The sequence below is a fragment of the Aspergillus eucalypticola genome (genome assembly GCF_003184535.1).
Source record: "Aspergillus eucalypticola CBS 122712 chromosome Unknown BO83scaffold_47, whole genome shotgun sequence".
NCBI lineage: Eukaryota > Fungi > Ascomycota > Eurotiomycetes > Eurotiales > Aspergillaceae > Aspergillus > Aspergillus eucalypticola.
The window spans coordinates 47798-75397 of record NW_020290321.1 but is presented as its reverse complement, the minus strand read 5'-3'; the positions used below and the strand labels follow the sequence as shown (position 1 = coordinate 75397).

Here is a 27600-nt window from a genome sequence, read left to right as displayed (position 1 = left end):
GTCAAATAGCATAATCTTATAACCTTTTCCTCCCCCGGATCAAGTCTGGTGTAGCAATTCAATAAGGCATGATTTTGGAGTAGGATGTATCACGACCATAACGGGGCGACTTTGATTGACATTGTTGGAGGGCAAAATTGATCAATGTTATGCTAGATTAATACAGGGGCGAGTCCATCCTGGCAAAAAATTTTGAGGCGCATCGCAATCTCTATTCCTGTCTGGGGCTGTTGTTTCAGTGGTTCAATTGTATTTCAATGTCAACTGCCGTCTCTGCCGTTTGCCGAGCTAGATTTTGGAGATAGCAGTAACCATGGCCTGGGCGTCGTTTCCGTTATCTCCGAAGGGGTGCCATGCAGAGAAGCGGTACAGAATCTAAGGTACATAAGATCATCGCTTCGTATACGTGGCCGATTGGGCTGCTCCACATTGATGACATCGGAGTTAGGGGCTAACTCCAATCGACGAGTCGTTGAAATATATATTTTTCATGGTGCACCCCGAAGATAAATCCGTTGAACTTGAGACAGATGGCCTTCGTTATTGGAAAGGACAATATGTACAGGCAATTTAGACTGCTGTTCTCGCAAGCAGAGGAACGGAGACTAATTATGTGCATTCATTACTGCAAAATATGGGCAGGCATATGGCAGTATCCCGGTATATACCCTCGCCAAGCACCATCAGGGACTAGTGGGAGTTCAAATCAGGGTCTGGACCCCGAATTGGCTTCTGACCTTGCCCGACGGAGCCTAGCCGCCTTGTGGTTTGCCCGGACGTGCCTTGAAGCAGTTTAGATCCGGTCGCAGTGTTGCCTCTTCTGGTAATCTTCAAAGAGTCAGCATCACGAGCAGGATTGGATGGCGGAGAAGGTGGCTGCCACTATCACGCCTCTCTTGCAGTATTCCTTTCTTTCTTTCTTTCTCTTTGAATTATTTCGTAATTGCATAGCTCGTTATCCCGCATCTTCCTATCCACACACTCGTTCATCCACCATCACAGCAATCAGTCACTCGTTCCCATTCTGATGAACCGCACACTCCTTCTCGGTCTGGCTGCTGCCGGCCTGGTCTCAGCAAAGGCCACTGTCACCTCCATGTTCATCTACGACACCGATCCGCAGCCTTTGGCCGCGTCCATCATAGGTAACGCAAGTTGTCCTTGTCCCTATCAGCCTGGTATATTTTCCTCAACTAACCGTGTTGCAGGATGCGACCGCGACAACCTACAGTATCAACTGCCCACCCGGCACCGATTCCAGTGATTGTGGCATGGGTCCCGGTCTTACCCTGATCGCCGGTCCCAAAACCACCATGATCCTGGACGCCCCGGACGAAGATTTGTATGTTGATGGTTGTCTACACCATGTACAGTGGTCATGACTGACATGGTTTGTTACACAGCTACTACACCTGCGTTTGCTCTGTCGATGGAACGACGCACGCCGTCTGTACCGAAACAGCCTCGGGATCCGGCGCCAACTTCCCAGGAACCAGCAGCACCACCCTGGATGGTGATCTGGATTTGATGCCTGTGACTATCACGGCGGGCTCTGTCACGAGCGTGGCTGCCTCCGCCGCCCACGCTACAACTGAGGCTCAGACAGCAAGTAGCACGGGTTCCGCTGCTACTGCTACGGGGAAACAGTCGCAGACATCTGCCGCCTCTACTAGTGCTGCCATGGCTGGCTCTGTCACCTCTTCCAAGACTGCGACTGCCTCGAATGTCGATGCTTCTGCTACAGGCACTGGAAAGGCCTCCCTGCTCAAGGGTGACGCAGCGTTCCTCTTCGGAGGATTTGCTGCTGCTTTTGTTGCAGCTGTCCTCTAGACCCAGCCTAGAATCATGCCATACTCGCATTTCATAGCGCTCAAGTCTCATAGAGCGCACTTGTGTATAATAACATGGAATCATATTACGCTTTATCGCAAAGTCATCCAAATTGTCTTCTAAGAGGAAAGCCGAGATGGATGCAGATATGGATACAGATATGACGTGAACGTGTACGAAAGGACGACTAGATACTCGTAGGCGTAAGCGTGCCGAAAGGTGATCGTCAACTTCAGAATCCCACGACCAGTGGCTCATGCGAAACTCCCTCATCATCATATCACATCGGACAATAATGTGCCAACAGTGTTCCAGGTATTGACCCAGCGCCTTGCGGTTAGTAGGATGGAGAGGATCATGCGGGACTTCCAGGGATTGCCGTGGTGTGTAGTCTGCGAACTCCATCATGATGAGCACCAATTCCAGCGGAAGCTTCGTCGCATACACGAGGATCCTTCTAGATTTCTGGGGAATGATGGAGGGGTGATATTGTGGGATCACATGATATCTGTGGTCACCGAAACATGACACCATCCACAGGAATGCACCTTATCGTTAATACCCCTCCAAAAGAACATTCTGATAGGCAGTATAACAGGCCACAAGCCCATATACTAGTACCAACTTCTATTCTTAAGGAGCCTGCTGGAAAAGCCTTGCAGAAGCCCCTTTATGCCGTTCTGTATATAGTAAATCTCGCGACGCTGTGAGTGCTCGGCAAGAGCAAACTGGATTTGCTATATCCAGTTTGCTCCTGCTGAGTAAGGTTTCGATTAATCAACCAACACCAATTGATCGATTATACCACCAAAGGGACCAGCTGGATAAGGCTTTTACAGCTGACACCATCAGGTCACTAAGTATCTATATCACCGCCATCGTACTGTTGTATTCATGTATGGAATATCTTAGGCTATGACATACAGGAGGTCAGATAGCCTAAGCAAGCATCTCGTGAAGTTTGTTGGCTACAAGGTCCGGGTTATTCCGCTACACAAAGTGGCCGGCCGGTCCCTTGCTGCGGTCTGAGTCGGTGAGCTTGGCCAATCCCCCATTAAGCGAAATGGAATTTGGATTAACCTCTTGTCATACATATGAGTTTCTTTAAAACACAGCACGATTCAAGGGAAGAAAGAATGCAGATAGCTTAGTAAGTTTGGGTAAATCATGTCAATTTAGGGCCACGGAAAAGGAAGTCAGTGTCAGGAACAGGCCGGTTCAGTATCCATACCTAGGAGTCATCATAAGCAAGGTTGTCGGTCTCTGTATCGGCTGCGGTGGCCGGGACTTGCGAGCCGTGCTTCACCGTGGACACTGATCCATCGCTCAACGACGATGGAGGGGAAGATTCAGATCGGTGTGCCAAGCTTGAGGATTGCAGAGCTGACATGAGCTGGAAACCAAAGTCATCCATACCCTCATCGTCGTCATTGTCGTTGTCATCCAACTCCCCAGGCTCTGCGGCTCCGCTAAGTGCGGCAAGCCGCTGGAGAAGCCATTGCATCTCCAGGATCCTGGTATCAGGTAGAGGAAATAGCACCGGATCTAGTGTCTTCACTACAATGCAGTCCCCAGACTTGATGGTTTGGTGGTTCGATGGATTGTAGAGGCATATGCCTCCCGACTCAGGATCGTAGTTGGCCGGGAGTTCCGGAATCTCGTAAAGAATGGTAGGTCCCTCCGACCTCGACGGCTTCAGCCACCAGAACTTAACTTTCAGCTCGGTCTTCTCCTCGTTGACCCCGCATGGTTCCAAGGCAAATAGTGCCTTGGAGTGGAGGCGATGCGCTAGTGGGTTTAGAAGGACCAAGTTCTCCGGCTTCTCTGTACCTCTCACATCAGAGAATACCGCCTTGTGCCACTGATTCACTCTTTCTTCGGACCAGAAGCTCCGAAGAGTAGACCAGAACAATCCAGTTGATGCGGTCTCTTCATCACGCAACGAAAAGGGATACAAGTGAGCCACGTCGCAGATATCTGCAGGTGCCGCGGTTAGGATACAAGACCGGTCCCGTTCAAGGCACTTTCATATTGTCAGTCTCATACTTGGGGAAATGATGGGTTACCTTACAGTCTTTCTGCATGCACCATCCCTCCTCGCCCTTTTACTGGATACAGGTGAGTCCAGCGGCTCACCCGGTCGCTTTTTCGGTGTGCGCACTGGTGTGGATGGGTTTGAGGGAATAGGCTCCGCAGGGGAGCTTCTCAATTCATTGCGTTCGCTTGTGTCCAGATTGGTTGTCATGAGTGTCAGCCCTCGTCGAGTATCTGGAGAGGTAGTAGATCCGATGCCTCTGGTTGGGGCAGACACGGTTGGTGATGTGTGAATGGAGGCTATTGCTTGTGCATTAGACGGCGACGGGATGACGGAGTTTCGCTTAGATGCGGAGTTTGGATCGCGTTGTAACCCTTGACAGACAATGGGATCTCTTAGTATTCCTATACTCAGAACAGTCATGTAGCCTTACACTTCTCAACAATCCTTAATGATTCGATACCCAGCAAGCGTTGTCCGAGAGTATCCTCCGAGTCTTGAGCAAATTCTCTGAGCTTTTCGATGTCCGCAAGCCACAAAGCTGCTCTTGCTGTTGAAAGTGAAAAAATGAACTTCATCTTTCCTGAGATTTCTTCAATCAGTCGACGTCTTTCGGGCTCCTGGAAGGGAGCATCTGGGCCCTGCATTATGGATTATGAGTTGTGAGTTTGAGAAAAGAAGACAATAGAGGTGTAGCAGATGTATGAGAGTTCTTTGATGGGCACTTGTTGTGTTATCTTCGGTCGGGCAGATGTTGAGTTGAGGAATTTCTAGATTTCTGGGGAGATGATAGAGATGACATTGTGGGATCACATGATGTTCCATGGTCAGCGAAGAATGACAGCATCCACTTAGTATGTATATAATCATCATTGCGACTACTTCCAAACACCATTCTGATAGGCAGTATTATAAACCACAAGCCTATGGTGCTTGTAAGGAGCCAGCTGTAAAAGCCTTCCAGCTGACGCCATCAGGTCACTCTCTATATCACCGCCGTTGTATTCATGTATGAAGGATCTTGGGCTAAGACATCCAGGGGATCAGATAGCCTTATCAAGCATTTCGCGAAGTTCGTTGGCCACAAGGTCCGGGTTATCCCGCTGCACAAAGTGGCCGGCTCCCGGAGCCTGAAACGGGCCTTTACTGCGTTCCGAGTCGGTGAGCTTGGCCAACCCTTCATTGAAGCGGTGCCAGTAGGGGTTCATATACACTTCCGTCAGCCTTGGTGGTGCACCGCCCATCTTCTCAAACTCGACCTTGAACGTCTCGAACTCGTGACCGATAACCGTCACCCAGGGACCTCGACCATCGGGACCCTGCAATCTGGGACCATCGCTCTTTGGGAGGAGTTCCGCTAGATTCCTCCGACTGAGGCCCTCGCCACTACCATTGCTGGGGTGGAAGACCCGTTGCATGTATGCCCGGGCATCACGGATGGCTTCCACTGACACACCGTCTGGCAAGCTGGTCTCGTCGAAGCCAGGTGCATCAGGGTCAGGATAAATAGAGATAAAGTCGGAATTGGCGAGCACACTGTCCAGGAAGAGCAGCCCTGCCACTGTTCCAGGATATTCCTGCGCGTAAAGACGCACCAATGCACCGCCAATCGAGTTCGAAACCAGCACCAGGGGAAGACGACTGAGATCGGATACACCCAACTTCTCCGAAGCGACTTGTGTAATAAGTTGACGCAAATCCCGAACAACGGCCAACGTATCATGACCATGCATGGGATTCTCAGCTTTCGCGTCGTCAGGGTCCCGGTCTGTTGTTTGGCCCTGACCGTACCGATCATAGGTCAATAGGGCGGGGAGACCATGAGCGGGAGGCTGAGCTTGCAGGCGGGCGATTGCGCCCTCCCAGGATGTCTGTGGTAGCCCCAAACCATTTATAAAGACGATTAGAGCCGGCTTATCCGTGCCTACAGCAGCCTGAAAGCTGTAACATAGCTTAGCGGATGGCTTGGTAGCCAATGACAGGAATTCGTAGGAAGACATATGGGAGGGTAAACACGATGACGACAATCTGGTGGGCAGGAGGAGGGTGCAGTGATCACAACAGGGAATCTCTAGCACATGAGCGCGTGGCAGCTATTCAACGATATTAGACTCCAAGAGGCTCCATGAGCAGCTGGAAGACGAACACCAAGATTATGTAGTCGGGTGAGTTCAGCAAGACCACCTTGCGAGGGGATGGGAGAAGCTGCGCCCAGTTGTGGAGACTCGCTTGAGTTAGTAGTTTGACAGGCTGGCGAGCCAGCCAGTGGGAATACGGTCTAAGTTTGAACTAAATCTGTACAATGGTAATCCAGGCCCGATTCATTTAATGGTCCCTGTATCAAGCACCCAAGGAGTTGAATTAGTGCAGTCCAAACTCTATATTGGTTGACAAGCTGTGCCAGAAAACAAGCTTTCATCCTGGTGCTTGTACGCCAACATCGCTTTGCCTCTATCTGAAAGCACAGTCCCACCCTGGATGGCTTTACAGGGACATGGCATGATACAAGTGGGCATTGCGAAAGATTCTAGCTAGGTAGGAGCGAACGACAAATTCTTTCATCCCGTGCCAGCAAAGAATGACAAGGCCTATGCAACCATGGCAATCAGCCTTGTGCATGGCTACTACCTCGGTGGCCCAACAGAGGGACAAACTAGCTACGCGGAATCTATGAATTATTGTTACACTGGCCGTATCAGTGTCCGCACTCCATTGTTCCCGAATTCCTCCTAGTGCTTACATTTGCCCCTCCCCCCACCCCTGTACGCCGTGGCTTGTGCTAATCGGGCTAGTCTACTTGACCCACTTGGACAACCCCTCAATTGTCGAATTAGCTCAGCCTATTTTTCCGGTGGCACTCGAAACGTGAATTGATTGGGATGCATGTGCAAAGACTAAGGGTATCTTCCCCTTGGATAATGCGCACAACTTCTGCTCTAGGAGATGAGCTCGGGCTTAGTGTAAACTCAGCTTCATGGTTATCTGGGCCAGGCTACCACACTGATGCAATATCAGCATGTAAATACACTACACACGCCAAAAGGATACACTCTAAGGAATGGCAGCATCCTCGCCAGATGCAGACAACTCATCCTAATCAATAAGCAGGACCCGATAAGACATTCTTGTGGATATGGCCGTTGATCACGATGGCATGCAATCGCGACTTATCCTGCAGAACAGTAATATCTGCTAGAGGATCTCCATCGACTAGTATCACGTCGGCATAATACCCCGGCTGCACTTTGCCCAATTCCTCCGGATAGCCCATGATCTCCCCTCCCAGGGCCGTGGCCGCTAGAATGCTTTCCATCGGCGTGTAACCAAAATGCTTAACGAAATGATGCAAGTCCCGCGCGTACGTGCCATGCGGCGCCCACGCAAAGCCATAATCCCCGCCTGGCAGCACCCGGATGCCTCTTCTGTGCATCTCTCTCATAGACTTGCAAGCCGCTTCCACCTCTTCCTTGATGCCCTTCTGCTCGGCCATTTCGACCGTGAACCCGAAGGGGATAGCATCCCCCGCACAAGTGGCAAGAGGCAGATTGATGGCTGGGGCCACAATGACCGAGTCCTTTCGTTGCTCCAGCATATCTAAGCTCTCTTCATCGTTGAAGCTAGCGTGATAGATCACGTCCACTCCTGCCTGGAGGCACAACTTGACAGATTCTTTGCTACGGGCATGAGCGCAGACGCGCTTTCCTCGGTTGTGGGCTTCTTCCACAGCGGCCACCGTCTCCTCCAGGGTGAAGTACGTCTCGTTGCTGGGCATGCTATCGGTGATGTTATCACCCGTTATGCTGAGCTTGATGTTATCCGCTCCTAGCTCGATGAATGATCGCACCGTCTTTCGCATCTCGTGAGGCCCGTCTGCATACTTAGAAATGTCAGGGATGATGGCGCCCCCGGTAGTGGTGATCTCCGGCGTGTTGGCCAGTGTTCGCGGTCCCGGAATGAGGCCGGACTTGATAGAGGCCTTGATGGCGATGTCGAGTCGGGCACGCGCAGAGGCTGCACCAAAGCACATGGTGTAGCCGCAGTCAAGATAGGTTTTAGCCGAGTGGGCGGTAGCAAGTACATGCTCTTCCAGGGGCATGGTGGTCAGCCCGTCTAGTGTCTCTGCATTGTTGAAGCTGAGATGAGTATGAGCATCAACCAGGCCTGACATCAGGGTCTTGCTGCCGCCTCCATCGATGACCAAAGCCCCTGTTGCGGCTGTCTCATCAACTTGTCCTACAGCCACAATGCGTTTCCCTTGGATGAGGACGTCTCCCAGATAAGGGAGGCTGCCTGTCGAGTCTAAGATGCGAACATCCTTAAACAGGACTTTCTCGGGATCACCTGGCTGGTGGTTGTTAATGGTAATGTCGGCAGGCGTGGGCCGGTAAATTTCCCCGGTCGATTGTGAGATCGAACCCATGTCTTCCAGCGGACATACAAGATGTGTTACCTGGTTGGAGAGAACAGACACCTGTCAATTCCTCACACTCCTTTAAAACGACCTGGCCTGCTGACCAAGCCGGTGCTTGCAAGAGGGGTTGCTGCGGGGCTAAGTGCAGCTGATACTGGCTGAGGGATCTGCAGTATGGCATATCTGCAGTCGTACATTGGTTCTGCATGTCAATCCATGTCTTCCTGCAATCAGTGTAGAAAATTGCAGGCAAGATATTTCGCAGAGGCTTCCTCAGCTGCCTCGTCGTCCATTCGGTAACATGCCCATTGGCGATGGATCCTCACAGCCAGGCCGCCCATTCGTTCTATTCTCCGGGAACAGCCGCCTGTTCCCGCAAGGCATCGAATCCATTTCTTCGTTCAGAAGAGGGGGGATATCCACTAAGACTCGTTGTGGCCTTCTGGTTGGCACCACGCTGGCCGCACCGTCGCGGCCGATCTACTTTAGCCTTGTGGGGTGCAACCTGTGCCCAGCGTTTCACATGGCACCTTCTGTGAGGCCCTCACTACGAATAGTGTCAGCTCGAGGAGACCATGATCATCCCCTCGCCTCCAGCGTACACGGGAGAGCACTATCCCGGCCCGTCTTCCGCGCCTCCAAAGGGAGTCAGCAGGTAAGGCCCAATTACTGGACCGGTGGGGGAGTTCTTCCTATAATTCGACCGCGGCTCCAATAGCAGGGCAGGAGTCACTTTTCAGCCGTTCCAAAATACCTTACCCTCCGTCGATGCATCGGATCACTGAAATAGTGGAGAGGCAGGTCGAACTCTATCGCCATAGTCGTCCCGCCCCATTGCCCCGCGCACTCACCGAGACCATACCATCTCACCAGTCCAGTATTGCAAAGGAAATCCTCATAATCTGCCAAAGTTCCATCTCACACCTCTGACTTGAGGTATTCCCTTCCCTCTGGATTTCCACCATCCGGCACGAATCCGTTGTAGGTTTTGCTCAGGCACTTCGGAGCAAAGTCTTCCCTACTGGCGGTTCGTCACGCTGGTTGACGGGAAAAGCCATGTCGAAGCCCTCGTGGCCCGTTGCCGGTCTCCAGTTAAGAAGACGCAAGTAGCAGCTGCATCCCATTGGCATCAAAGGCACCTCTAGCTACCGATCCTATGCCATCAATTAGCGGAGCTGGTATATGACCATGAGTCACCCTGTCCGACGTAGAGCAGCACGCGGGAAACCTTGCGACCGATCCCGCAAGGCTGAGTGACAAAACCCTCGACGGTCGCAACGCCATGGGCACTTCTGAGAGAGGCTGTAGTTGTGGCAGGGATATCCTTTTCGATTAACTGCTCATCATCCAAGCCCAAATCTTCAAGAGTCTCGTACTGACCTGAACACTGCAGTCAAGCAGGGTACCACTGCCGAAGACTTCGGTCGTCATTCCAATTCTCCCACATTCAATTGACAAATCGCGGTCGACGGGCGCGTCAATGTGTTGGTGGTGATGGACAGACTATGTAACATCCTCTCCCTTTCGGAGGGATTCTATATTATATTATAGTTTCCAAAGCCTTATGAAGATATGTAGAGTAAAGATGGTGTCACTCATGAAGGAAAAATGGCACCCGTCGCATTCAAGCCTTGGTATATGTGCGGGTGGAGATTAAACATGTGTCATATGTTATTGAGGAGAGATTTTCTATCTAACAGCCCTATTCCAAGGGAAGGAATATGGAAATATGGCTCTCAAATGACATGCCAAATGCTGATAGGGTTGATACCCCTGAATAACGCAACGATGGGGATACGGGCGGCTTTTCCGAAGGATTTGGGGGAAGGACAGAAGATGTCTCGGGAAGGCGAACCGTGTGAACCGGCTGCATCGCCTGGTGGTCCTTGCGATCGCTCTATCCCGAATGTCCTCATCACTCCTCATTCAGTGGAAATCTCGGTCGCAATCGAACCGACTCGACATATCTCCACCGGTAGGAGTCGCTCGTATCCGCTGTCCCAGTCGAGTAATGTTTTCCCGTGGGAAAACAAGGGATGATTGATGCCAATACGGTCAGGGCCGGGAACCTCGCCGACGCGTACCCTCACTCCCCCCGCATGAGGGGATGGAGGGAAAGTGATTGCGACAGAGTGAGGGGAACATCCCTGCTCTTCCTGGCCTATATAGAAGAGTAGAAATGGCAGAGAAGGTAGTCATTGGCATCCCGATCCTCTACCAGTTCAATCATCCATCTTCCTCACGGTCGCATACCCTTCAGAACCCATACATCCAACATGTCTCCCTCGCTTCACCCTCTTCTCGACAACGGCATCACCAAGGGGGACCCCAACTTCCCCGGGGGTAACCTCTACTGCAAATGCTCCTCCGACAATGTCGTTGTTAAGCTGGCCAGCAACGTCGCTCACAACCACGCCTGCGGCTGCTCCAAGTGCTGGAAGCCCGCCGGTTCGCTGTTCTCCATCGTCGGAGTTGTTCCCCGCGACGCCGTCTCCGTTACCGAACACGCAGAAAAGTTGTCCATCGTTGACGCGTCCGCCGCCATTCAGAGATATGCCTGCAAGGGCTGCGGGGTGCACATGTTCGGTCGCATCGAGAAGGACCACCCCTTCAAGGGCCTAGACTTTGTGCACGCCGAGCTGTCCGATCAGAAGGGCTGGCAGGAGCCTCAGTTCGCGGGATTTGTCTCCTCCATCATCGAGCAGGGCTTCCACCCCCAGGGCATGGAGGAGGTGCGCTCCAAGTTCCACTCCCTGGGTCTCGAGACATATGATGCCCTGTCACCGGCATTGATGGATCTGATTGCCACGTTCACGGCTCAACGAGCGGGAGTGTTGTCTGCCAACCTTTGAATCATCAATAACATGTCTATCGACGCAGGGGAAGAAGGATATAGTGGAGGCGTGAAAAGGGAAAGAAATGTAGCAGTGCTACACTAAATGTACATACTCAATAAGATCAATGAAGCTTCAGCTTTTACTCTGAAAAAGTAACTCCGATCGTCCTTCTGGCCTCCACAATGATCGACATCTATTGGGGTTAATGGGTAAAAGTGGAGGTGTGCGAGTAGGAAGGAAGACGTGGAAGGGTCGGGTCCTTTTATTATTACTGTTGAGGATTCACCCAAGGTCCCCAGCACTGTCCGAGCACCACTACTTTTGCCCGTCATTCCTAGAGTCGTTGCTAATTACTATTAGTCGAGGATGAAGTTACCGTGGATAAGAAGTAGTACGTAGTACAAATACTCCGTGTCTCCTAGAGGAGTGAGTGAACACTCGAATCATGGTAACCTTTTCAGGGACGGTGCGAATCATGTTGTAAGTACCCGTGAATGAAAAATATACAATCGCATTCAACGCCAACTCCTCGACGGTCGAAAAATGTTCTAACCCGCTTACATCGCTACACATTCCTATTGGATAACAGGTTTTCAGGATGGAACAAAATACAGTAGTAATATCGGCGTCAAGGACAACAAAATAGAAGGGAGCCAAAATTCATTGTTCGTCGGAAATATAGACATACACGCCAGCGAACCCTCGCGCCAATCAACAACGCAATGCAAGAAAAGGGAATAACGAGTACAGGATAGATATATATACAGTAAGGAAACAAACTCAATTCACATCTGAGCATCGGCTTCCTTGCTACCAGATGACGAGTGCACCCGACGGAGAAATTCCCCAGCCTTGGTAGCGCAATGACGGGCTTCATCCTTGAACCCCATAATCCACCCAATCATCAACACATCATGCGGCACCTTCTCCTCCACTACCAGATTGATGGATGTCTCATTTCCGGGCAGCTTTTGAAACTCTTCTGCCAGCTTCTTGTGATCTTGACAAAGAACCTCGCGACCGCCGGTAATGACCAACACCGGCGAGGGAACAACAAACGGATGCCAAATGGGAGCTACGTACGGCTCAACTTCTGGAGTAATTTCCAAATCGCCAAGGAACTGTTTGGCTCCCCAGGCTGGGAAAGAGCCTGGTATATACTCGGTTTTGTAGTTGGTGCTGTGCGTCCAGGCACTAGGGTCAACTGCAGCAGGTACGTCGCACCAAGGAGACCAGGCCCAGCTGCACTTTGGTGGTGGTAACAGATCTGGCCGGTTAAATTCGACCATATACCGGAGAAGCGCCAGGACGAGGTGACCCCCAGAGCTGTCACCGCTGAGTACGATTTGAGAGGGCGAGATCTGGAGGGTGTGAATGAGATACACGTATGCTGCGAGTGCATCCTGCAGTTGAGCGGGAAACCGTCCGTTGTGGTTGCAGGCGAGTCGATACTGGGGGCAGAGCATGTAGCTGGCGGGAGTTTGTTCGAGGAGGGTCTGGGCCATAAAGTTACAGGAGGAGGAGCGACCGTCACCCAGAATGTAAGAACCACCGTGGAGGTGCAAGATAATATATTCGCCATCCGGAAGAGAGGTGCCGCGAGTAAAGGGCTCAGGATACCAGGTGGCACCGATGGTCTCGGGTTTGACAGCTTCATCCACCATCACTCCGGTGTAGCACTCCGGGGCGGCAGGGTTAATCAACACGAATCGATCCGATTCGTGGTGTGGCTTGAGAGATAGCGGCCATTTCATTTTTAGGGCAGTAAAGGTACGGAGGAAAGCTTTGAGCATCGAACCGGTTACTCCTTGGTGATAGGACCAGCTGGGGTCATGGCGAAATCTGGGGTGGTCATCAGCAGGCATGTCGACAGATGGAGAAGGAAAGGAAGACGAAACAGACCGCACGGGTGCCATGGTTGAGGGTAATGAGAAGGTAACATTCAAGTAGAAAACCTTCTAGAACACAGTAGGATCATAAGGCTGGGTAAATCTCCCCGGCTAAGCATCGTGGCCCTGGGTGCCAAGCTTTATGGCCAAGCCGGGGGATCCACTACACTTTGAGGTCATCATGACGTGTATGCCCATTGAATTTACAGGCATCATCCCCTCTTCTAGGAGAGGCAAGTGGGAAACAAACAGATGGAACTATGAATCAGGCGCTAAATCGGGCTCGCACTTACAGACTTTATTATGATCTCATTCATCGAGAATACAGGATCAATTATAACTCCAGCCTTTGCAGCCTGGTCTCCAAAGCCGAAAGAGGCACCGCGAGTGGACCAAGGAAAAGCGCCAGTCCGCGATCAACGGCTAGACAGGGGGACACTGGCTAAGTTTGAGTTGATCCAGGCAGAGACATCCGCCCCCCGTTCCAGACGATCTCAGTGAGCCATGCAAAATTTGCCACAATTGCGGTCCTAACATTTCTACGTACTAGGTAACATAGACCGGCCGAGATAACAGAACGCGAAGAATTATGCTGACTGTCTGGTCTATGCGGGTGATCCGCACGGTCGCTGTCGCGATCTCTCCTCGTAAGAAGGGCCTGTTGAAATACCACTAGGCTAGAAACCTAAGTGAACTGATAACCGGTCTTAATGATTATGCTCAAAAGGACCTGATACTCGAGCTACCAGTGTCTTGTACTGCAGAATCCGTCTGGTCATCCGATACTCATCCAAAGTTCACCAGTCTGATGACAAGGTAAACGACAATTTCCAGTATATATTGTGATAGATGCATACTCCCAAAATTATCCTTTCTGCTTTCAGAGCTCGCGTAACACGCTTTACACCGCTACATGTCTCTCGACGTGCGTCACTTGTGCAACCCCGTCCTCCAAAGACTTCTCCTTGCCATCCCCGCCCACCGCTGCAGCGGCCGCCGCTCCGACATCGAGATGAGTATGATTCAAATAGATTTGCTCGCTGCGTGCGACCACTTCGCGGACGTTGCTGGATGACGAAAATAGAAAGTCAACTGACTCCAGCGTGAGGGACGACGTTTCCGGAAAGAACAAATACACAACCACACAGCAAAAAAAGTTCAGAATAGCCCAAATAATATACGTCCGCCAGCCGATGTTGTCGATCGTGACGGGCGCAATCTCCACCGTCCAAAACTGATTGGCCCACTGGAAGAAAACGGAGAGCGCCAGCGCTTTGCTCCGCACATGCAGTGGTAGGATCTCGGCAGGGTATGTCCACATGTTGGACATCCATCCCCACGTGAAGAAGGAGAGGTAAAGGAAGAAGAAGACGACGGTGATGATGATCGACACTTGGCTGTCTTTCCACAGAGTAATGCAAACCGCAATCATGCAGCACCCCATCCCGAGATTCCCTAGGCAGAACAGTCGGCGGCGGCCCAGCTTGTTGATGTAGTACCACGTCACAAAGGATGATAGGAGGAACCAGATCTGTGAGCAGCCCGACACAAGGTTCGCAAGATTGGTACCAAGTCCGACCGAATTCGTCAAGATGAAAGGGAAGTAATATTCCACAAAATTGATCCCGGTGTAGGATTGCATCGAGTTGGCCGCGCAGGCGATAATAACACGCGTACGCACCTTACTAGGACCTTGGCGGAACAAGCTCCCCCATGATCCGCCGTCTGATTCCAGGGCAATTGCCGAAGCAATATCCTGCAATTCAGCTTGGACTAACTCGTGGTCCACGGGGAGATCACGGAATGCAGATAGAGCAGCGGCGGCAGCCTCAGTATGGCCGTGGGAAGCAAGCCATCGAGGGGACTCGGGGAGCACCAAGGTGAAGCCAAAGGCGACGATGGGGTAGATGGCCTGCAAGGCGAAGGGAACGCGCCAACTGATCTCATTGTCAAGGAAGCCAAGTCCATAGTCGACCCAGTAGGCAATGTTCGTGCCGATAATAAGGAAGGTCAGCTGTACGGCTACCATGACAGCTCGCATCTGGGCCGTAGCGGTCTCAGCTAGCCAGACTGGGGAAGCGCTAGTGAAGAGCCCGAGGCCAACCCCAAGGATGATACGCGACACTAACAGTTGGGCGAGGGAGAAGGAAGAGGCGTTCACAACGTCTCCCACAATGTGCACAATGCAAGCTAGCAAGATCGTCCGTCTCCTCCCAATTTGCTCACTGATAAGCACGGCAGCCAATGCCCCTAGCATGCAGCCGATGTCATAGGACGATACTGCAAGCCCCTGCACAGCTGCATCTGGATTTCCAATCATGTTGAGAAAGTTAGGCTCTGAGATGACCTGGCCCATCAAGCCATTGTCGTAGCCGAACAGGCAGAAGCCGGTCGAGCTGACGACGGTGACCAGATAGACCAGGGGCTTTCCTCGTAGGGACAACATTATGGGTCCTATGAACAAACCCTAGCGCCATGTAGTGATCCTGTATTTATACTGCATCGATGGCAGAGAGCATGAGTTTCCCCGCATTGTGTTTCGTCATGGGCAAGGAGTAAGCCTACAGCCATCAAATGGTCTGCCCAGGCTTACCGCGTCGATCAAAGCTTAACAGCCAATAGCTGAGGTGTACCCATCCGGCACTCCAATGGGGATCTGATGCAGTAGCAACTGGAGAACTCGGCCCAACTCCGACTCTCCGCACTAACCCCAGATTCCGCCCCAGCCTGGTGCCCCCACGCCCCCGGACGTAGCCCATCCCACGTCCAGCTATCCAGGCGGATTTTGGCGCCATCCTTGCATACGTATGGTAAGTAACCATTTCCGTGAAAAGCCATATTGTTCACAGGCTTATCGAAACAACAGGACAGGATACTTGGCGGGGCAGTAAGGGGGTGGTCACAGTCACAGCTACTCAACAATACTTTTCACCCCTGACGCAGCACCGGCACTTATTTGGCATTAAGACCAATCTACTGACAGAATGGAAACCTATATGATACCAATTAAGGAGACACTTCTAGGATCATATCATGGGTCGGGCTCGTACTTTCCCCGATCGACAGTCCCGAGGTTCTACCGTTTGCTTTGAACCAGCAGCTGCGCCCCCGTAGCCTTGGCAATTTACTGGTAGATTGATACAATCCCCTGGCCAGCTTTGGGGGTTGAGGTGTGCCATTTACCCCCGGATCTTTCGGTCTGTTATATTCGCACTAGGAACGCAAGCATACAGGAATCGCACCATTGAAGACGCGTATTATAGCTATTGTGGACACAGTTGTATGGAGGATGTGGACCTTCTAGGACATATGGAGAAATTCTATGCCAGCTTCCTGCGGTATTGTTCACCCCATTACCGCATCCGTCCCTACGTCCCAGAAGCGTGATGTATCCATCCGCATTCCGAGATTAATAAAGAAATACACATAAAAGGTGCAAAACACTAGACCTTTTGCTAGTAGGTAAGCAAAAGATGTTGATAAGCTCATTACAGTCCCAACAAATAGCCCCGGCGTGCAGAACACTCAGAACACACCGACTTCTGAGCCGGCCCCACTAGGAGATAAGTCTAGTACTCCAGATCGTATGCCAAAGTATCCTCACATAATTGCTCGCGCATTTCATGCAGTCTGATTGACCGTTAGCTACTAGCAACTTCCCGACTGAGGTCTTCACAGCTCTAGGTGGACTTACTCAAGGTGAGCTGGGTGGGTTGCATAGACCTGCAAATCGGACGGCTTCTCCAGGATAGCCACCAAGCCCATATCGTAGCCCTTTGCGCGGGATGCGGTCATCGCCAATGGGGGATTGGCATGAAACTCCAGCAGTCCTGGAAAGATGTCACGTATGAGTTTGCCAGTCGTCACACATTCACTCAGGTAATTACTGACCTGGAATCTTGCCAACCATGCCTTTACCTAATAGGGCCCAAGCCTCGAGCTCAGCAGGTGCAACACCGGGCTTCAAGCGAAAGAGGACTAGGCAACATGTTATTGTTGTGAACAATGATACCCGGTAAATGATAAGATTGAGACGCACCGACGTGGAAGACAGGCATGACTGCGCTGGATTGACAATTTTATTGGCGATGTTGATGTGGCGACGTATGCAACAGAATGCATGAAGAATAATAGCTGGAGGCAGAAATGAGGGGGAATGGAGGAGGATGTGGCGGGGTAATAAAGAGCCTGAGGGATCGACCGCCATCTGACAAATCACATGACAGCTTAGTTGAAGGCTGACTACAGATGGCTGTGCCAGTGTTGAGAAAGGCGATTGATATGGGGATTAAGAGCGATCGTCTAGGAAGGTTCGCGTCATATGCTCAAGCATGGTATGAGGACGTACGGATAATGCAGACGTTATAGCAGTGACCTTTAGGATCATAGTCATCATCACTATTGGCAGACTCGCCAGCGCAAATAGGGTTAAAGGCAAGTTTTGGCAGTCTTGAAGAGAGGTGCGGCCAGCTGCGGTTGAAGGTTAGATTGCGACGCTACCAGAGATACACAAATTGGTTAGGGTGCCGCAATTAGTCGCCAACGAGGCTGAGTTATTCCCTACTAGTCCGGAGACATGATGAAATAAAATGGAAAATCATGAAATAAAAATAAAATAAAGTGCTGAACCTAACACATGAGCTTTCTTCGCACCAACTCAGTGCTTCTGGTCCTGTCCCTGGGTTTGGCTCCTAGATAAGCTACGTCTCAACTAGTTCATCTTCCACCAAGCCATATGCCCTTACTATTTCGGATAGGCAAAAGCGATACAACACCGGACCCACTAAAAATGGAGAGAGTTAGTGTTGGGCAAGATATTTCAGGTTGCCGGTAAATCCCCGAGATTTCTGCGACAGCATCTGGCTCAAGTTCAAGAAAGAGAAAGGAAAAGTAGACGTGTAGAATGTTAAGGGTATTTCCGCACATTAACGGGAACGTCATCAAAATCATTAGCCATTGGCGAAGGTTGGGAATGTATCATACCAGGCGTGTGGAGTGCACGTTACAATTTGTGTCCTTTCATCATGGTGGTCCCGTTTCTTGTCGCGCATTCCCTCACAAGTATGTAGATTGCTGTGCGGATAACTGCACCCAAAGCAAATGCATGGTTGAAGGGACTGTCAATTTGTTTATCTTCTAATAACACTATCTCAAGTCGGCGTTGGTAGGTGCCGTATGTCTGAGAGGGAATCCTACTGCGTCGGACCGGTGGCCATTTGACGCAGTTTGCAGTATTTGGGGTGTCAAGGGCTCTGAGGACCTCGTTGGGAATCTGCACTTCGTAAAGATATATGAATGGCTGTCAGAAGCATTTGTTACCAGGAGACGTGACTTGGTGACATGAGAATTAGCCTTCGAGTCGGCAAGGCAGGCCTAAGTAGAATTGATGACTTACAGCGTAGGTATTCTGGTGCTTAGGGTGGCGCAGTCGGCGCAGCAGCTGCCCGAGAGACAAAAGCACACAGACCAGATAAGGATCACTCTTCCAATCTCTCGTAAGGAGCCGATTTTCGCCAGCTGACCTATGGACCACTGGTGTGTGTCCCAGGCGCCGAGCTCGCCGTTCCTGATCATATTCTCAGCGGTATCCTGCCAGATCGTTGTAATCCAAGTATCCAACTAAGAGGTCGGCAGCACTATGCTCTGACTGGCTATCTTGAAGACGGCGCCAGAAAGTGGCACATTCGAGCCGATGGACAACTCGACCGGCGAAATAGAAGTTGATTCTTCCACTGCTCAGGGAACGGGTAAGTCAAATCCACTGCGTACGAGGGGTCAGTAGTAAATAAACTGCTTACGTTTTCCGTGTTTCTAACGGGCTACCTTCATAGTCAAGGATGTCGATCAATGTGAACAGCTTGATAAGAACACCACCACATCTTGCCAGACGTGCAGCATCACTACCTGAGTCATCCTTCGATTTCGGTTCGACAGAGGATAATGTAGATGTGTGGGTCTCGGCAGCAAAACTGGGCAAGGAGCGGATCTCCTCAAACTGGCATCCCAGTATATCAAGGTGGCGGGATGTCCATAGCGGGGGTGGAACAAGAAGACCCTTCTGCCGCAGAAGAGAATAAAGGGCAATCGAATGGTGGCTAGTCTGCATGGTCGAAAGATAAAGGCGTTGGAAGGTTGTTGCACACTGATGCTTCTGGGTGAACCAGCTGTGCAGTTATACCACACAACACGGAAAAATAGTTCATCCGGACTGACCGACTTAGGCCAATGCGGGCACAATCTTCTCAAAGGTTATCACACCTGCTCACAGATGTACCCCGGCTGTCTCCGCCAATTCTCTTTACTCACATATAAATACCATGCTTTCGTGGCTCTGCAGTGGCCGGCTTAGCTGGGAGACTCTTGTTTCCCAAGTGTAGAAGCATTGAGCCGAGCCTAGTATCATGTGTTGTAATTAATAGCTAGAATCATTGTACCTCGGTAATAGTAATAACGACCGTTATGGTGAAGTGTGTGGATGCCCCCAATCGCTTCTTTATATAATATATATGATAGTAAGCACCTTTACAGATGGCGCTCATATATCGGTGACGGCTTAGGGACTGGTATGAGTGACTCGAATCAAAGCTGGATCTAAATTCATATTCAGAATGATGCTGATACTATATCGGGAGCCCAATTCCTATGAGGATTTCGCCAAAATAGATGCAACATCTCTTTGATTCATCGCCTGCAAGGCACCTTGCTTAGCGAGGTCAGGTCATTATCTTTGCTGTTGATGTGCGGGAGATATGGTCGACAAAAGGTAATACCTACTGTGCGACAGTGCCTGGCAATTCAGACATCGTGGGCAGTCACTGGGGGCAGACTGGGGGCAGGCAATTCACTTTCCCTGATTCCCGACAGCATGGACCCTCCCAAGTTCATGTTCGTCTCACCCCTTTGATATGGATGGTGTTGGCACGAATCAGTTCTATTTTTATAGTACTAGTTCATGAGAATAAACTATCCATCCTACGCATCCTGCTGTGAGAAAGAATCTGACCATCCTGTTCCAGTCCTTCATTGCAGATTCTAGCCCCATCATCATCATCAAGCCTACTTGTTTCTCAACGGTTCTCGACATGACGAACGCCGCTTACATCGACAGCGTTGCCTCCCAATCCCTCTTTCGAACACGGTTTGAAACTGAAAAGGCTAAGACAATCTCAGAGCTACCTAGAGACCCTGCCACACATTGGGGTCGAGATGAACTATTTGCATGTCGAGTCATTTGCCAAAAGCAACGTCCGAGCATCCTTCCACTTCTTGAGGGTCATACTAGCCCATCTGACGCTCTAACCCCACGGGAATTAGTCAAATTCATCGAAGGGCCCCAATCTACCTATGTCTCCCAAAGCGAGATCTCGGTGACGTTCTTGTTTTCTCCTTTGTGCCACCGACCGGAGGTATGTTCATCTGGGCCTGCTTCTACCTGTCGCAGAACTCTGCCTTTAAGCAGCTACGGCACGGAGAGAACGTGGTTGATCCGGAGCAGACCGTGGCCGACCAGCTTTGGCGGCAGTTCGCCGAGGCCAAAGTAAGTAAAGTACAGGTCATTTTGTAGAGAATCCGGAGGACGTATTGACAATCACTTACAGGTCCTCCTGACCCCGCGGTCTTATTACCACCCCTGGGAGGGGCCGGACCCTTAAGGTTACAACCAACGCGCGCGGAGCCACACCCTCGACGACCAACTTTCGGTTTTCCTTCTCTATGACGACGGTATGAGACCCTGTCAAGACTTTCTGATTGAATGAGCTAACAGCGGTAAGAAGGAGGAGATGGAACGTGGTATTACGCGAATGGCTCAAGTGATACGGGCGTCGTGGAAGCTTGACCAGTAAGTAGGTTAAATCCGTCTTAGTAGAAAAGACAATATATAGTGCTGCATCAATACCTAGTCCAGTTTGTATAACAATTATAGACCATGGAAATGAAGCGTGGCATTGATACACCCCCTGGTCGCACAATTCATAGGTTTCACCCATGTAAGATCCAGGGTAGGAAGCAAGTTTCGCGGTCGGCGACTGCCTGCACTGGAAATCTAGCATGTCCACGCAGCATATCCACCCTTGCTTATCGGCCACACTATCTGTTTATCAACATATTACCAATCCACACAGACTGCGGATGAGAACCGAACCAAGCGTGGGGTCTTCCTCTCGCGCTCCTGGCTTAACACATAGCAGGCTACGCAAGGAAGACCGCAGTGGCCGCTATCTACCTTGTGGCATACGACGCGAAAGATATCATCGGGTCACATACCTTACTCGCAAAGGATATCCTACGGTATCTACCTGCTGAGATCACCATCATCGTATGCTTCGGGCTCCTGTCTTGTCACTCTCGGGTTTATATCATGGTACGACCGTCGTTAGCATACCCTCACGACCGCTCACCGGGCCCGGCCAGACTACCAAGCTTCGAAAATCCATTAGTTCATCATTTGTACTCGGCGGCGGAGCGTAATGGCCATAACAGCCTTGTTCAGTGTAGCCCCTCACTAAGTCTACTCGGAAATTGGCAACCGTGTCGCATTCGCGCATATTTATTTCGAAGGTACATGCGGTTATTGCACACCACTGCTAAAGCCCATTGAAAACCATGTCCGCAGTAGATGGTGAAAAGGGCTCCCACAGCCCATCTAGAACGGGCAAAGATGGAAGATGAGCGCTCGCGTGTGCCCGGGGATGTTGCAAGAGCCGCTCCACGATCGCCCTGCCGCGAATCGCGCAGGGCCACACGCACTCCAGCTCGATCAAGGATTGTAACGCCTGATAGACGTCAGTGAGGCCCGCGGCCGGCTGATCGTTCTGTGGGTTTTCCATGGTCCACAGCAGAATACCACAAATAGTAAGATACTGCACGCAGAAGGCGAGGTGATGGGATGGAGCCACCCGCTCGCGGATTAACTCTGCAGCCTGGATGCAGCTCCGCGCCGCGCTGATGCACTCGCTACTTGGATCGATGGGGGTGGACAGAGTTTGACCGACAAGAGGCCTAGCCGGTCACACATTCAGTCATCTCTGAACGTTGTATCGGGGCTCGGACGTTGACTGAGTGAAGAAACATACCGATACAAATTCATGATGATGGCTGAGTGAAGGATAAAGACGATAAAGCACATGGTGAGACTGGGTCCCGTCTGGATCCGGTTGGCGGAAAATCGGATCTCATCCGGCAGCTGCTGTAACCAATGCTCCAATTCATGAACCAGCCGGTCGACGGCCGGTCGCAGCTGTTGCCAGCGCGCTGTCCATGTCTCTCTTCGCACTGGCGGCGACCCGTGCAGGCGGTGCACCTTGGCAGCTATCCGACACAGGCGAGTGAAGGCGACGAACCCAGCCATGGGGGAGCTGTCCCCGTCGGCCGAGGGCAGCTCGCAGCAGCAATCATTTAGGTTGGCGGCCATGGGACGACCGAGGCAGACGGAAGTCAGGCTGTATGCAAGATCAGAATCAATTCTGTTTTTCTTCTTCTAGTACTTCATGTATTCCACTTGATCTTACGCCTTTCCCTGAAGGAAGGAAACTGAAAGTTGGGGGAACTACCAGTCGAGTGTAAACAGGGTCCACCATACCCTTTGGGCGACTTGGGCGTCGGCATCATGGTCGCTAGTGCAAACATGGGCAACCTTCTTCAGTACTACCGTTAACCTAAAAAGCACGAGTTCACTAGTGACAGTGCACAGGGAGTTTCTGACATATCAGGCTGGCGATATGGAGGCCCAAATCCTGGGCGATGCGGACTGCCTGACCTACCAGACGCCAGCTCTGGGCCACAATGTTCCAGCCGGCAGAGCACACGGCCAGCAGGCCCAGACACTGGGCTTGCTCCAGAAACACCTCACCGCTGGAGGCCCAGAAAAGCAGAAGAGCCTTTTGGTAGTAGTCAATGCCTACCAGGCTCGCAGCTCCGGGTTCGCGTGGCAGTAGCCCGGAGGCGCAGGCGCAAACAGCAAAGATGACGGAGAGGAAACGGCGTTCTACAGAACTTCCCGCAGTCATGGCGCGATACTGGGAAACGAAGCGAGTCTAGTCTAGGATAGGAGATGTATAGTGTAGCTGGTCAAAGTAAATTCCGACAAGGAGATCTGCTACATACTGGGGTGGACGGGCCAGTTCGTTCGCCGATGGCAGATAGGGGAGCTCGAGCCAGACCTGCCCATGTTGGAAGAAGGGCATTTCGATTGAGGCCTGGGGGATCGAAGCTTGAGCTGAATGGGGCGAGCGACCTGGAGACGGTGACAACCCCTGCACTGCCTCAATAACCATATTATTGGCTGCACCGCCAAGGTATCTGGAAGGAATTCATCAGCGATGCAACTCATGCTGTGATATTTGCTATTCATAAACAGACCGCAAACGCCCATACGAGTCAGGTACCATATGCCCGAAACGATCCCGCGATTTGTAAGATGTGGGGGTTGGCGGGGCATCTAGGTGATGGGTGCCAGGAATATCATCCTGCGTCTCCATGTCCTCTTCTGTTGGGAGGGATCTGGTCCTTGATTCTGACCGTGAGTCACAGTTCGAGCCCGAGTTAAGGGGTAATTCCGTTCGGTTGTCGGTGTCGCGAATAGCGAGGATACATTCCGATAGCGTCTGGGTGAGGCCCTCAAGCCGCAGTCCCAACGCCTCAATATTCCGGTAATGCTTGTCCAAAGAGCTGGCATCGCGTCGGCTGGCCGCCGCATTATTGTTACCGTTGGGATACTCGCATTCCTGGTTGCGCGACTGGCAACCATGGCATGGCTCCTCCCCGTCACATTTTACCTGCGAATGGGTCGAGATTAGCAAAACCCCGGAGCAAAGTTGAAGCAAAATCAGAGGTAAGTACTGAGACACTACCTTCTTCCGCCGGCAAGCAAGACACGCCTTCCAGACACGTCGGTCGGACTTTCTGTGCATTGGCGAAGCCATGAAGAATCAACGGTGAGACACAAGGGGGTGCCCAGCAGTTTCATCGCGGGGAAAGTAACTTTGCGGGGAGAAGAAGGGAAGCAAATCCCTAGCTAAAGTCTTTATCAGACTTAGGTTATCGGGGCAGTTGCTTATCACGGAGCTTATCATACGTGATCAGTGCATTGACTCGTAACGAGTTGGTCTGTTTCCTTGTCCATTATCTATCATTTCTCACGTTGATAAATGAAATGTCATTCGGTCGCACTCGGCCAAACACAACATATTCATCCGGGCCCTTCGTGAACTTGCCCGTAATTTCAGTTCAACGGCGATTTTATAAGCATGACGAGACACAATGTAATAATCGCTTACAATTAGCTCTAATAACAGATATTGACGATAGCTTCATAGGATTAGACTGCAATGCAACAGAGCTTGAAGGGTTCAGCAACTGAACCGGACCTCGGGCCGTGATCCGACCCTATTTCCCACTTAACGTTATATATACAACTATCATCTAAACAACCCGCAGTATTGATCAGCACTACTACCACTACTCGCAACCAACCACTGCAGATACCACTTCAGAAAGGATAGACCCACTTTTCACTACCATGGTCACTTCTATTGCTTCGCAAGGTTGTGTCCACAACTGGCAAGACGTGACTGCAGGCCTCACTAGAGCGTGCGACCGCGCGGCAAGGGCCGTCCATCGGACAGTGGCTGGATTTTCCGGGCTACTCATTAGCACGCACCGTAGCACCTCTAGGGCAGATGTACGTGTAGTCTGTCTCACATTTTACTCTCATCCTCAGTACTGATACTGAATTAGTGGGTATTGATTGACTGTGAGCATGGGGACATCGATGACAAGGCCATGTACCTGCAGGTCGGAGCCTCAGCTGGGATGTCACCCATCGGGCGTATTCCGGCCTCGGAGCCCTGGATGATGAAGTGCGCCTTGGACTGCGGCGCCCACGCAACAATGGTGCCTATGTGTGTGACCAAGGTCCGTCAAATGCCCGTCTCTCATGGCTGCCAATCCTTCCTCGTCTAAAAATCCTGTCAGGAACAAGCCGAGGCTATTGTACGAGGGTGCAATTACCCCTCTTCGCAGTGGCCCCAGGGGTTGCGGGGTGCAGGTGCTATGTTTGCCCCGGCTGCCTTCAATCAGAGCGGGCGAGAATACCTTACTCACGCCAACAACAATGTGGTCATTATCGTGCAGATTGAATCGCGGATGGCAGTCGAGAATTGTGCTGCCATTGCAGCAGTTCCAGGCATCGACATGCTCTTTGTTGGGCCCAATGACCTGGCCTCATCCCTGGGGTACTTTGCCTTGGACCACGCCCAGATTCCTGAGGCCCAGGAGGCCACGAATCGCGTTCTGAAAGCCGCCAAAGATGCTGGATAATATGCTGGTCACTTTGCCCTTTCGGCAGATGTGGCCGTGGCCAAATACCACCAGGGTTTTGATTTTTTCAACTCTGGAGCGGACATTGTCGCCTTGACTTCCTGGATGTTGGCAGAACTGACCAGGTTGGGCCGACTCACACAAATTAGCGCTGCAAAACCGAGCCCTCAGTAAATATGGAGTACTTTGGTGCTTTCTAAACGGATTTGGCAACCTTAATCACAGCGACTGATCCAGCACAGGATAGTATGTCTCTCTCTTGTTTCTTTCAGTGGCCTTTCTAATGTTGTAAGGATTAGGAATAGCTATAAGTTTATTTCCTTGTTTCGGTGGCCCAACCTCACATGATACGCATATTATTACTGCTAGGATCGTGACATCCTCTCCCACTGGAAGACCTTGTGCCACTCAGGTCCACGAGGAGCGGAGAATACATCGACGATACCATTCAAATTCATGCGATGCGATACCTCAGCTCACCACAGATAGTGCGGACTCCGGTGAGTAAACCAGTCATTGTCTCGGAGCTGTTATAAAGCTCATACCGGAACACAGCTGCACTTGCATTTGCGGGTACAGCATTGAACACAGGGATTCGCCCAACGTATGCCGATTATCCTGCCCATACCTCTACTCAGCTGTATTGCGCACCTCCCAAACTGTCATATCCTTGAAACCAAAATCCTCAACCGTGACGTAATCGGCTGCCTGAGGCCCCAGATGAAGAATTCTTCCGAATAATTTAATGATGTAAAAGAAGGCCCTCGTATAGGAGAGTGCCAGAATGAGGCTTCTCATGGTCCAGATGCCCCAAGCGGTTTCGGGATTAATAAGATGTGGCATACCAGGTGCCAATTGCTGTGCATCCTCGACAATAGGTCGCATTTGCTGATCGTACCGTGCCAAGGCAGATGAAAGGTCTGGGTTCTCTCCCTTGATGTAGGGTTGGAGGTAACCCGCTAGTTTATATGCCGCGCTAAAAGCCAACGTTGTGCCCAGACCCGAAATGGGTGATGCACAATACCTTTCTATATCTTAGTCGGGAGCATTTTAGGAACACCAGCCGACCACAGCTGTGATAGTGTAAGGGTCGTCAACTTACCCAGCGTCCCCCAGAAGCACTACCCTTCCTTTAATCCAGCTGTCCATCTTCACCTGCGATACCGCATCGTAGTAGAAATCATCAGTTGCCTTCATTCCCCGAATGATTCTGTCGCACTCCCACCCGGCGCCGTGAAAGTATTCCTCCAAGAGTTCCTTTTGCTCCTGAATGCCGCCACTCCCCTTCGTCGCCACATCGACGAATCTTGGGTCCTTATCATTGACCACATACATGAGGATGGTGGACCTCATGCCGAGACCGTCTGGTCGTAACATAATGGCTCGTCGACCAGGGGCATGGAACCACCGCCTCCAGTTGTCGTCGTGTTCCTCTCGCGGAATGCTGAAGAAGCCCGCGAACATACCCAACCGCTTCAGTCGGATGCTTTCCCCTTCTTCACCCCAAACCATCTTCCGCGTCCTGCTCTGCATGCCATCTGCTCCGACCAAGAGGTCGAAGCTTCTTGTTTTCCCGCTTCTAGCAAAGCGCACATGCACCTGGCTTCCGTGCTGCTGGATAGCCTCGGGAAAATCACCAAAAATGTACTCGATCCCAGCGGCGCCGTCGCGTTGTGCTTCCGCGCTAATCCGCCGGCTATTCTTCCAGCATAGCTCAGCCAGCTTACCCCTGAGAATCTCTATGTCGCTTGTTCCTGTCTGTATAGTACCGGTTTTATCTGCTGGATTCTCCGTCCAAATTCGATTACTCTCATCCACCATGCGGACCCCCTCTTCCCCCGTGGTTGAAGCTCTGATTTGGACCTCCAGTCCGAGCTTGCGGATGATGGTCACGCCTGCGCCACGAATATCAATGTTCTGACCACGCAAATGAGCTTTCTGGTTAGACTCGCGCTCCAAAATGGTTATCCTAGGCTTCTGGGTTGCGGGTATGTCGGCCAGCAGCAGAAAGGAGGCTAGTGTGGGCCCTGCAATGCCACAGCCGACGATCAGGATGTTCAGAGCTGCCATTTCGATGATAAAAGTATAGATAGCTATTGTATACAGAGAAGGATCAGATAGCCAAGACGAACAGAGTCTTGGGTGCCGTGAGAGTGCCAGGCTTCGGCCACGTGATATCAGCATGGCTGCATGTTTAGCGCCGTGCAAATTGTCGGTCAGGCCATGAATCCCTGTCCCTTGCAGTTTATTGGTAGAATGTTGAAATGCTTCCTTCCTGTA

The 27600-nt window shown here is 51.3% G+C and overlaps 13 protein-coding genes across 13 annotated transcripts; 4 read left to right on the top strand and 9 right to left on the bottom strand.

Moving 5' to 3' along the window:
- Positions 1-932: 932 nt before the first annotated feature.
- Positions 933-1906, top strand: BO83DRAFT_412715 (putative GPI anchored protein). The gene is made up of 3 exons (XM_025534428.1): positions 933-1150; positions 1209-1342; positions 1404-1906. Exons 1-3 carry the CDS (start codon positions 1028-1030, stop codon positions 1828-1830), a joined length of 684 nt encoding a protein of 227 aa, XP_025382170.1. The 5' UTR covers positions 933-1027; the 3' UTR covers positions 1831-1906.
- Positions 1907-2944: 1038 nt separating this feature from the next.
- BO83DRAFT_372964 (HNH endonuclease signature motif containing protein) lies at positions 2945-4367 on the bottom strand. The gene is made up of 3 exons (XM_025530004.1): positions 4299-4367; positions 3902-4239; positions 2945-3853 (listed from the first exon to the last, which is right to left on the bottom strand). Exons 2-3 carry the CDS (start codon positions 4073-4075, stop codon positions 3062-3064), a joined length of 966 nt encoding a protein of 321 aa, XP_025382169.1. The 5' UTR covers positions 4076-4239; positions 4299-4367; the 3' UTR covers positions 2945-3061.
- Positions 4368-4474: 107 nt separating this feature from the next.
- BO83DRAFT_383539 (alpha/beta fold hydrolase) lies at positions 4475-5983 on the bottom strand. The gene has a single exon (XM_025532494.1). It carries the CDS (start codon positions 5863-5865, stop codon positions 4909-4911), a length of 957 nt encoding a protein of 318 aa, XP_025382168.1. The 5' UTR covers positions 5866-5983; the 3' UTR covers positions 4475-4908.
- Positions 5984-6859: 876 nt separating this feature from the next.
- On the bottom strand, positions 6860-8495 carry BO83DRAFT_372958 (dipeptidase). The gene has a single exon (XM_025530003.1). It carries the CDS (start codon positions 8283-8285, stop codon positions 6963-6965), a length of 1323 nt encoding a protein of 440 aa, XP_025382167.1. The 5' UTR covers positions 8286-8495; the 3' UTR covers positions 6860-6962.
- Positions 8496-10494: 1999 nt separating this feature from the next.
- BO83DRAFT_383537 (S-(hydroxymethyl)glutathione synthase) lies at positions 10495-11235 on the top strand. Its single transcript, XM_025532493.1, has one exon. The coding sequence runs from the start codon at positions 10553-10555 to the stop codon at positions 11126-11128; it is 576 nt and encodes a 191-aa protein (XP_025382166.1). The 5' UTR covers positions 10495-10552; the 3' UTR covers positions 11129-11235.
- A 567-nt stretch (positions 11236-11802) lies between these two features.
- BO83DRAFT_383536 (alpha/beta-hydrolase) lies at positions 11803-13068 on the bottom strand. Its single transcript, XM_025532492.1, has 2 exons — positions 13016-13068; positions 11803-12955 (listed from the first exon to the last, which is right to left on the bottom strand). The coding sequence occupies exons 1-2, from the start codon at positions 13027-13029 to the stop codon at positions 11899-11901; spliced, it is 1071 nt and encodes a 356-aa protein (XP_025382165.1). The 5' UTR covers positions 13030-13068; the 3' UTR covers positions 11803-11898.
- A 635-nt stretch (positions 13069-13703) lies between these two features.
- On the bottom strand, positions 13704-15473 carry BO83DRAFT_192595 (sugar transporter). Its single transcript, XM_025526564.1, has one exon. It carries the CDS (start codon positions 15446-15448, stop codon positions 13904-13906), a length of 1545 nt encoding a protein of 514 aa, XP_025382164.1. The 5' UTR covers positions 15449-15473; the 3' UTR covers positions 13704-13903.
- A 766-nt stretch (positions 15474-16239) lies between these two features.
- On the bottom strand, positions 16240-17142 carry BO83DRAFT_350028 (uncharacterized protein). Its single transcript, XM_025528890.1, has 4 exons — positions 17042-17142; positions 16894-16980; positions 16697-16832; positions 16240-16632 (listed from the first exon to the last, which is right to left on the bottom strand). Exons 1-4 carry the CDS (start codon positions 17058-17060, stop codon positions 16572-16574), a joined length of 303 nt encoding a protein of 100 aa, XP_025382163.1. The 5' UTR covers positions 17061-17142; the 3' UTR covers positions 16240-16571.
- Positions 17143-18580: 1438 nt separating this feature from the next.
- On the bottom strand, positions 18581-19123 carry BO83DRAFT_442169 (uncharacterized protein; the record flags this gene model as incomplete). The annotated part of the gene is made up of 2 exons (XM_025536388.1): positions 18801-19123; positions 18581-18734 (listed from the first exon to the last, which is right to left on the bottom strand). The coding sequence occupies exons 1-2, from the start codon at positions 19106-19108 to the stop codon at positions 18581-18583; spliced, it is 462 nt and encodes a 153-aa protein (XP_025382162.1). The 5' UTR covers positions 19109-19123.
- Positions 19124-20410: 1287 nt separating this feature from the next.
- BO83DRAFT_432597 (uncharacterized protein) lies at positions 20411-20654 on the top strand (the record flags this gene model as incomplete). The annotated part of the gene is made up of 2 exons (XM_025535630.1): positions 20411-20539; positions 20601-20654. The coding sequence occupies 2 exons, from the start codon at positions 20411-20413 to the stop codon at positions 20652-20654; spliced, it is 183 nt and encodes a 60-aa protein (XP_025382161.1).
- An 803-nt stretch (positions 20655-21457) lies between these two features.
- Positions 21458-23912, bottom strand: BO83DRAFT_458975 (Zn(II)2Cys6 transcription factor; the record flags this gene model as incomplete). The annotated part of the gene is made up of 7 exons (XM_025537158.1): positions 21458-22002; positions 22077-22442; positions 22554-22647; positions 22706-23036; positions 23088-23301; positions 23362-23777; positions 23853-23912. The coding sequence occupies 7 exons, from the start codon at positions 23910-23912 to the stop codon at positions 21588-21590; spliced, it is 1896 nt and encodes a 631-aa protein (XP_025382160.1). The 3' UTR covers positions 21458-21587.
- A 608-nt stretch (positions 23913-24520) lies between these two features.
- Positions 24521-25494, top strand: BO83DRAFT_404011 (HpcH/HpaI aldolase family protein; the record flags this gene model as incomplete). The annotated part of the gene is made up of 5 exons (XM_025533672.1): positions 24521-24550; positions 24579-24686; positions 24739-24930; positions 24976-25290; positions 25375-25494. 5 exons carry the CDS (start codon positions 24521-24523, stop codon positions 25492-25494), a joined length of 765 nt encoding a protein of 254 aa, XP_025382159.1.
- Positions 25495-25589: 95 nt separating this feature from the next.
- BO83DRAFT_412707 (oxidoreductase) lies at positions 25590-27406 on the bottom strand. Its single transcript, XM_025534427.1, has 2 exons — positions 26423-27406; positions 25590-26344 (listed from the first exon to the last, which is right to left on the bottom strand). The coding sequence occupies exons 1-2, from the start codon at positions 27388-27390 to the stop codon at positions 25951-25953; spliced, it is 1362 nt and encodes a 453-aa protein (XP_025382158.1). The 5' UTR covers positions 27391-27406; the 3' UTR covers positions 25590-25950.
- Positions 27407-27600: the final 194 nt, after the last annotated feature.

Bases quoted from the DNA above. Each gene is read 5' to 3' on its own strand.
- BO83DRAFT_412715 (XM_025534428.1), top strand. From the start codon at position 1,028: ATGAACCGCACACTCCTTCTCGGTCTGGCTGCTGCCGGCCTGGTCTCA. The intron at 1,151-1,208 runs GCAAGTTGTCCT...ACCGTGTTGCAG, and splicing joins CCGCGTCCATCATAGGTAAC to GATGCGACCGCGACAACCTA. The intron at 1,343-1,403 runs GTATGTTGATGG...TTTGTTACACAG, and splicing joins GACGCCCCGGACGAAGATTT to CTACTACACCTGCGTTTGCT.
- BO83DRAFT_372964 (XM_025530004.1), bottom strand. From the start codon at position 4,075: ATGACAACCAATCTGGACACAAGCGAACGCAATGAATTGAGAAGCTCC. The intron at 3,854-3,901 runs GTAAGGTAACCC...ACAATATGAAAG, and splicing joins ATGGTGCATGCAGAAAGACT to TGCCTTGAACGGGACCGGTC.
- BO83DRAFT_383539 (XM_025532494.1), bottom strand. From the start codon at position 5,865: ATGTCTTCCTACGAATTCCTGTCATTGGCTACCAAGCCATCCGCTAAG.
- BO83DRAFT_372958 (XM_025530003.1), bottom strand. From the start codon at position 8,285: ATGGGTTCGATCTCACAATCGACCGGGGAAATTTACCGGCCCACGCCT.
- BO83DRAFT_383537 (XM_025532493.1), top strand. From the start codon at position 10,553: ATGTCTCCCTCGCTTCACCCTCTTCTCGACAACGGCATCACCAAGGGG.
- BO83DRAFT_192595 (XM_025526564.1), bottom strand. From the start codon at position 15,448: ATGTTGTCCCTACGAGGAAAGCCCCTGGTCTATCTGGTCACCGTCGTC.
- BO83DRAFT_350028 (XM_025528890.1), bottom strand. The intron at 16,833-16,893 runs GTCAGTAATTAC...ACATCTTTCCAG, and splicing joins CATGGTTGGCAAGATTCCAG to GACTGCTGGAGTTTCATGCC. The intron at 16,633-16,696 runs GTAAGTCCACCT...ACGGTCAATCAG, and splicing joins ACCCACCCAGCTCACCTTGA to ACTGCATGAAATGCGCGAGC.
- BO83DRAFT_412707 (XM_025534427.1), bottom strand. From the start codon at position 27,390: ATGGCAGCTCTGAACATCCTGATCGTCGGCTGTGGCATTGCAGGGCCC. The intron at 26,345-26,422 runs GTAAGTTGACGA...AGATATAGAAAG, and splicing joins GTGCTTCTGGGGGACGCTGG to GTATTGTGCATCACCCATTT.